Source organism: Myotis lucifugus, unplaced genomic scaffold, assembly GCF_000147115.1.
Source record: "Myotis lucifugus unplaced genomic scaffold, Myoluc2.0 scaffold_406, whole genome shotgun sequence".
NCBI classification, from domain to species: Eukaryota; Metazoa; Chordata; class Mammalia; order Chiroptera; family Vespertilionidae; genus Myotis; species Myotis lucifugus.
Window position 1 is genome coordinate 514,324 of NW_005871454.1, and position 6,996 is coordinate 521,319.

A 6,996-nucleotide genomic window follows, 5' to 3' on the forward strand; every position below is an offset into this window, starting at 1 on the left:
TTAAGCGTAACATAAAAGTAATAAAATCAATACAGGAGAATTTGAATTACGGTTCATTTGCATATTGCTCTTTTATTAGATAGGATAACTCAAATTGACTGAATCTATAGATTAATTTAAGTAGAACTAATGTTTTACATGTTAATTCTTCCAAATAAATTATGCCTATACCTGTTCTTTTACATTAGACAGCACTTTATAGTTTTTCCATGTAGATCTTATATATAGCTATGTTCCCCCCGAGCTAGTTTAGGTTTGTAATTGCTATTATTACAGAGCTCTTCCGTTACATCTCCTAGAGCAGTGATGGCGAACCTTTTGAGCTCGGCGTGTCAGCATTTTGAAAAACCCTAACTTAACTCTGGTGCTGTGTCCCATATAGAAATTTTTTGATATTTCCACCATAGTAAAACAAAGATTTATATTTTTGATATTTATTTTATATATTTAAATACCATTTAACAAAGAAAAATCAACCAAAAAAATGAGTTCGCTTGTCACCTCTGACACACGTGTCATAGGTTCGCCATCACTGGTCTAGAGAGTGCCATTTCCCTCCTTCAGTGGTTAATTTTACCAGTATTCCTCTCAGAAGGTGGCCTCAAGCCCTTGGTTCTTCAGGTCTGTGGCCACCCCTATGCTGCCTTCTCCTGGCTGACCACAGCCACTAGAGGGCAGAGGGAGCTGCCAAGGCTACAGCACCCTCGCCAGCACTGAACACAGTCCATTCCTTCCTTGTCCCACCTCTAGAGGCCACTACTTGTGCTCAGTGTATGGGGCTCGGCTGATGGTACCAGCTGGCAGGGGGCTCATCGTGGTCATCTCCTCCATTGGGGGGCTGCAGTATCTCTTCAATGTTCCTTATGGCGTGGGCAAAGCTGCGGTAAGAATCCAGGGGCACAGGGGTTGGGGCTGTATAGGATAGTGACGGTACCCAGTTAGTTCGGGAGTTAAATCCCCAGTGATCAGAGTGGGAGGCCAACTTCACCTTTCCTCCTGCCTCTCCATGGACAGTTCCTTTAGCTGGGCTCCTCTGCTGGGCAGAGTAAGTAGTGTACTGGGAGAGATGGCCAGCTGAGACAGAGCGCCTAGGAAGGGCATGGGACGGGGACATCTTCAGCCGAAGCAGGGAGGGCAGGGGAGGAAGGTGACATGGCCAGTGCCCTGGCTCTCACCCTGCCTTCTGTCTCTACAGTGTGACAGGATGGCTGCAGACTGTGCCCAGGAGCTGCGGCGCCACGGGGTCAGCTACGTGTCTCTCTGGCCAGGGTTGGTGCAGACAGAATTGCTGAGGGATCATTTGGAGAAGAATGACACTGGCGAGGATGATCTGTTTAAGCAGGTTGGCAAGGGGAGGCCGAGGGTGGCAGAGAATGCAGGGGAATCAGCTCTCCCTCCTTAATGTCAAGACAGTAACAACAGCAAGGAGCAAATACCCGGGTGCTTACCGTGGCAGTAAATTATGGGGCTGAGCACTGTACACACGTAATGTCCTCTAATCCTGTAAGGGAGATAGTATCTCCTTTTTATAGATAGTGAAACAAACCCAGAGAGGTAAGAAACTTGCTTAAGGCCACGGATGGCTTAAGTGGAAAGACTGCCCACCTCCATAGCCCATGGTCGTGACCCCACAGTGTACTATCCTAGAAGGTCAACATGGTTGGCTTCCCAGATCCTTCCACTTAGGAAAGACAGTGGGTCCTGGTGCTGGGGTACAAGGCTCACAGGGATGTGGGGAGGAATGGCTCCAGCACCTTCCAAGATGCTGAGTCCTACAGGTGTGTGATGAGAGCCTCTGTTCTGGAACAGAAGCTGAAAGCAGAGAAGAGACTTGGGCAGTGCTCTGGGAAATTAATCCTTCACTTCTCTGCTCCTATGTTTCAGCTCAAAATTAATTTCTCATCCGGGGAGACCACGGAAATGAGTGGCAAATGCGTGGTGGCTTTGGCAACAGGTGAAGTGGTTGGGGGCAGCTGGTAACAAGAAGGGCCTGCAGCGGTTCTCAACCTGTGGGTCGCGAACAATGAAAATACATCCTGCATATCAGATATTTACATTACAATTCATAACAGTAGCAAAATTACAGTTATGAAGTAGCAACAAAAATAATTTTATGGTTGGGGGTCACCACAACATGAGGAACTGTATTAAAGGGTCACAGCATTAGGAAGGTTGAGAACCACTATCTGCAGGGTGGTGGCAGCCAGTTCTGGGGCCTGGCTCAGGAGGTGGTTGGGGAATAAACCATTCTTTTCTCTGGCTTCTGGAGTCCCACAGGGTCAGGATTCCCAATTTTTGAGGATTGGGTGCTTCAAGAACTAGCTCCTAGGAGGTATGGCCAGAAGCCAGAGGCTCAGGAACAGAGAGAAACAATTCTGATCTCCTAAGCCTGTCTCAGTGGTGCCCTGTCCCATTGGGCCCAAACCTCGTCACCCTGCACCACTGCCATGCCATATCAGCTGTATGTGTGCCCACAGACCCCAATATCCTGAGCCTGAGCGGGAAGGTGCTGCCATCTTGTGACCTTGCTCGACGCTATGGCCTTCGGGATGTGGATGGTAAGAGCTCTAGCCCAGCATCCAGCCTGGACCTCTCTTCCTTCTGTTTCCTGCTCACCCCGTTCCTTCCTCCCTCACATCCCACTCGGTCAGTCTCTTCAGCCAAAGAGTGGGAAATGAGGGTCTAATCCTCCTTCTCTTCCTGTTGTCCTCAGGCCGCCCCATCCAGGACTATTTGTCTTTGAGTTCGGTTCTCTCCCAAGCCACCAGCCTGGGCTGGCTGGCCTCCTACTTGCCTGGCTTCCTCCGTATGCCCAAGTGGATTATGACCCTCTACACAAGCAAGTTCTAATCCTCCTGGCCTGAGGCCGCCACTCTGCTTGTCTTTTCATTTGGACTGGGCGGCTGAGCCCAGCTCAGTGGAACAGGCAGCCTTTCCCACCCACCACGTGCCCCTGATACAAAGAGAAGGCCTCTGTGTGTGTGTCCTTGGTGAGCCCTGGGCCCCATAGGTCCTTCTTTGTGCCTTGGTTTTCCTTGTCCTTACGTTTTACTTTTTGCTTAAGTTTTGAAAAATGTTCTTGGTACTAATAAAGTTCTCATTTCTCCAACACATTTGTGTGCTGATTCTGTACTGGGCCAGTTGTTAACTACTTGAGAGAAAGACTCACAGGTACCCAAAATGGAGTTCGGTCCCTGGGACAAGGCCCCTTCCTCCAGATCTGTCCATCTCAGGGGCACTTGCCCTTGGCCCAGAGGCCTGTTTCTCACGCCCCAGCTGGGGAGTGGGCCTCTCCACAACCAGAAGCAGGCTTTCTCAGTCTCACACTGCTTCCCTGCCCCTTCAGTCCACCCTCTTCAGAGATGCCTGCTGCTTCCAGCTGGGCCTGATCCAGTGAGCGCACGTTCCTCAGAATTGAGGATTTTCTGGAATTTGGGAGGAAAGTACTGCCTGAATTCAAGTGAGGGGCAGAGAAATAACTGATGGAACTAGCACCCCCATCCTTCCTCTCGGGATGATACCACCTGAATTACTTAGTGGAGAACTAATTGCAAGAGCCCTTTAAGGCAAGGCAACAGAGGGTGTGTTCCAAAGAGGAGCTGAGGGCCACTCGGTGGGGAGCCCTCCAGCCAGCAGCCGGGATGGCCATGGAGGTAAAGGGATAGCGGCTGTAAAGCAGAGGGGCAGAGACCAACGCCAGTCTTCAGAAAAGGCAGGGTAAGAGCTGAGGCCTCCCGCGGCTGCCCGTAGTATCTGCAGCAGCTGCAGTCTTCCTGTGGCTTTCTGGGGACAGCCTGCTTACTGTTCATTTGGTTGCCGCGGCAGCTCACTGGCTTGTGAGAGCTGACTATGCCCAGTTCTGCCAAGTCTGCAGTCAGTGACTGCATGGTGGTTGCTTGAAGTCAGCCATAGTGGGAATATATACCACAGACAACAACAAAGCAATTAATCAGGGCCTTTTTTTAGAGAGAGAGAGAGCTGGCTTATCAGCACATAGCTAGAACTGTGTACCTAAACCCCACCATTTGCCCAGGCACCACATTTAGATGACTGATCAGATTTCCTCACCACACACTCACCCACTTCCACCGACCACTTTAAATTCCTGTTATTCCCTTTCGGCTCAGAGGAGGCTCAGGTGCAGCTTTCTTCGGTCGTCCTGAATCCGGGTTCATCCGACACCAGCTGCCTCCACCATGCCGCCAAAGTTCAACCCCAACAAAATCTAAGTCGTATACCTGAGGTGCACTGGTGGGGAAGTGGGTGCCACGTCTGCCCTGGCCCCCATGGTCGGCCCCCTGGGCCTGTCTCCAAAAAAGTTTGGTGATGACATCGCCAAAGCAACTGGTGATAGGAAGGGTCTGAGGATTACAGTGAAACTGACCATTCAGAACAGACAGGCCCAGACTGAAGTAGTGCCTTCTGCCTCTGCCCTGATCGTCAAAGCCCTCAAAGAACCGCCAAGAGACAGAAAGAAGCAAAAAAACATTAAGCACAGTGGAAGTATCACTTTTGATGAGATTGTCAGCATTGCCCGACAGATGCGGCACCGATCTTTAGCTAGAGAACTCTCTGGAACCATTAAAGAGATCCTGGGGACTGCCCAGTCTGAGGGCTGCAGTGTTGATGGCCGCCACCCACATGACATCATAGATGATATCAACAGTGGTGCAGTGGAATGTCCCACTAGTTAAGAACTACAAAGGAAAATGTTTCAATTAAAGATCATTTGACAAGCAGTGAAAAAAAAAAAAATTCCTGTTATCCCCCAAGGTTTGTGAGGGAAGAGGCAGTTGCCTATATGCTGTAGTAAGAAGAATAAGGACCTCAGGATCTTCTCCACCCTTCCACAGCCACCATTAAAGCCATTAATGGGCCTGGCCAGCATGGCTCAGTGGTTGAGCATCAACCTATGAACCAGTAGGTCATGGTTCAATTCCTGGTCAAGGTACATGCCTGGGTTGCAGACTCAATCCCCAGCAGGGGGCATGCAGGAGGCAGCCAATCAATGATTCACTCTCATCATTGATGTTTCTATCTCCCTTCCTCTCTGAAATAAATAAAATTATATATTTTTTAAAAAGCCATCAATGGAACAAATCCTTGTGTGATGGCCTTGTCTCCTAAAGGCCACAATGTATTTTGGGAAGAACATGATCTTAAAGTCATCCAAATCTACATATAAATGCTGACTCTACCACTTTGGGAATTAGAATATCTTATAAAGCACCAAGCAGCCCAGCTGGAATGGCTCAGTGGTTAAGCATCAACCTATGAACAAGGAGGTCACAGTTCAATTCCCAGTTAGGGCTTATGCCCAGGTTGGGGGCTCAATCCCCAGTGGGGGGTGTGCAGGAGGATTCTCTCTCATTGTTGATGTTTCTATCTCTCTCCCTTCCTCTCTGAAAGCAATACAAATATATATATATATATATATTTTAAAAGCACCAAGCAATATATAGCTACTGAAATAGTTTCTTCTCTCAACAAATATTTAAGAGCATCCTCTGCATCAGGCGCCATTCTTGGTGTTGGGAGAATGGAGACTAAGACAGACCAGGCCCCAGCCTACAAAGGACTTTCATTTCAGCCCTGGATGATCTTAGAAGTCATATACATCTTCCACTTAGTGAAAGAAGTGAGCAAACTGGGCCTCCAAGAGTCCACACCACACAGAGTTAGACTTTGAGTTTCTGGTATCCAAGATACCAGAAGGAACAGTGTTCTTTATAGTCCACCATCCTGCTTTCCTCTGACAAGAATTAATCTTAGCAACATACGCAATAGAGTACAGAGCTCTGAGAATGAAGCAGGGACAGTGAATTTTGATTGGAGGTAGAAGAGATTCAAGACTGAGAAGCCCAATAGTGGAGAGTCTTAGGACATTTGGGGAATTGATATCCATTCAAAAACATTTAACACCTACTCTGTGACAAACACCATGCTAGGCACCAGGGAAGACTAGTTAAATTTAGCAAGATGGGTCCTATAATAAAGTTTATACACAGTACCCTAAGGAAGCAATTAGCTCCATTAGAGAGTTAAAGGAAATGATATTGACCAGAGACGTGAAAAATGGGGGGAGAGGAATAAAGAGGTTTAATTTTTTTTAATTAAAAAAAAGGCTGGTACTAAGATATAAAAATCTGGCAGAACAGCTAGAACTTTGGTGTGTGTTAAATTTAGATGTGATATGGAATAGATTTCCAGAGAGAAAGGTGAGTCAAGACAGGTGATTTGAACTTTATGTTGTGGACAATGTTTCCACTGAAGGATTCATCATTCTTTTAAAATATATTTTATTGATTTCAGAGAGGAAGGGAATGGGAGAGAGAGAGAGAAACATCAATGATGAGAGAGAATCATTGATCGGCTGCCTCCTGCACACCCCCTACTGGGGATCAAGCCCGCAACCCAGGCATGTGCCCTTGATCAGAATTGAACTTGGGACCCTTCAGTCCGCAGGCTGACCCTCTATCCACTGAACCAAACCAGCCAGGGCGAGGGATTCATCTTAGATGCCGAGTGACATACTATTACGGAAGTACTCCCAGTGGGTGAGTGAGGGCTGTGGGCCAATAAGCAAGCCAGTCACCCAAACAGCTCTGGAGTGTAAGGCCTCAGGGCAGCCCAGCCTGGGGCAGTCACTGGTTATGCTGTGGCCCAGGGGGTAGAGGAGCTCCAGGAGGCCAAGGGCAATCCTCCAAGAACCGAAGGTGTCAACCTTGAAAGCACAGTGAGGGGAGTGTCATGCACAGAAAATGGAGAGGGGCATCCAGGGGGATGTGGGCAGAGCGCTAACACCGTCGGCTTCAGGAGGATTTAAGCAGCAGAGCAGTGTGATAAGATTTGTATTTAGGAAGCTCCCTGGGACTGAGATAGGGGGAGGATAAACCAGGAGAGGCAGGCATCAGAAGAGCCAACATTCCATATCCAGGATGTGATGGTAGTGGAGGTGTGGGCTAAGGAGACATGGCAAGAGGCAGAGTCTACAGA

General features: G+C 48.4%; 1 protein-coding gene and 1 pseudogene across 1 annotated transcript in view; both read left to right on the plus strand.

Annotated features, from left to right (window-relative positions):
* Nucleotides 1-3,111, plus strand: part of DHRS1 (dehydrogenase/reductase 1) — a 12,440-nt gene extending 9,329 nt beyond the window's left edge. The window contains exons 4-8 of the mRNA XM_006102289.1: nt 751-883; nt 1,196-1,342; nt 1,885-1,954; nt 2,478-2,558; nt 2,714-3,111. Of these exons, the coding sequence (XP_006102351.1) occupies nt 751-883; nt 1,196-1,342; nt 1,885-1,954; nt 2,478-2,558; nt 2,714-2,850 (568 nt within the window). The 3' untranslated portion in view covers nt 2,851-3,111. The remainder of the gene's footprint in view (nt 1-750; nt 884-1,195; nt 1,343-1,884; nt 1,955-2,477; nt 2,559-2,713) is intronic.
* A 1,070-nt stretch (nt 3,112-4,181) lies between these two features.
* LOC102437943 lies at nt 4,182-4,755 on the plus strand (annotated as a pseudogene).
* Nucleotides 4,756-6,996: the final 2,241 nt, after the last annotated feature.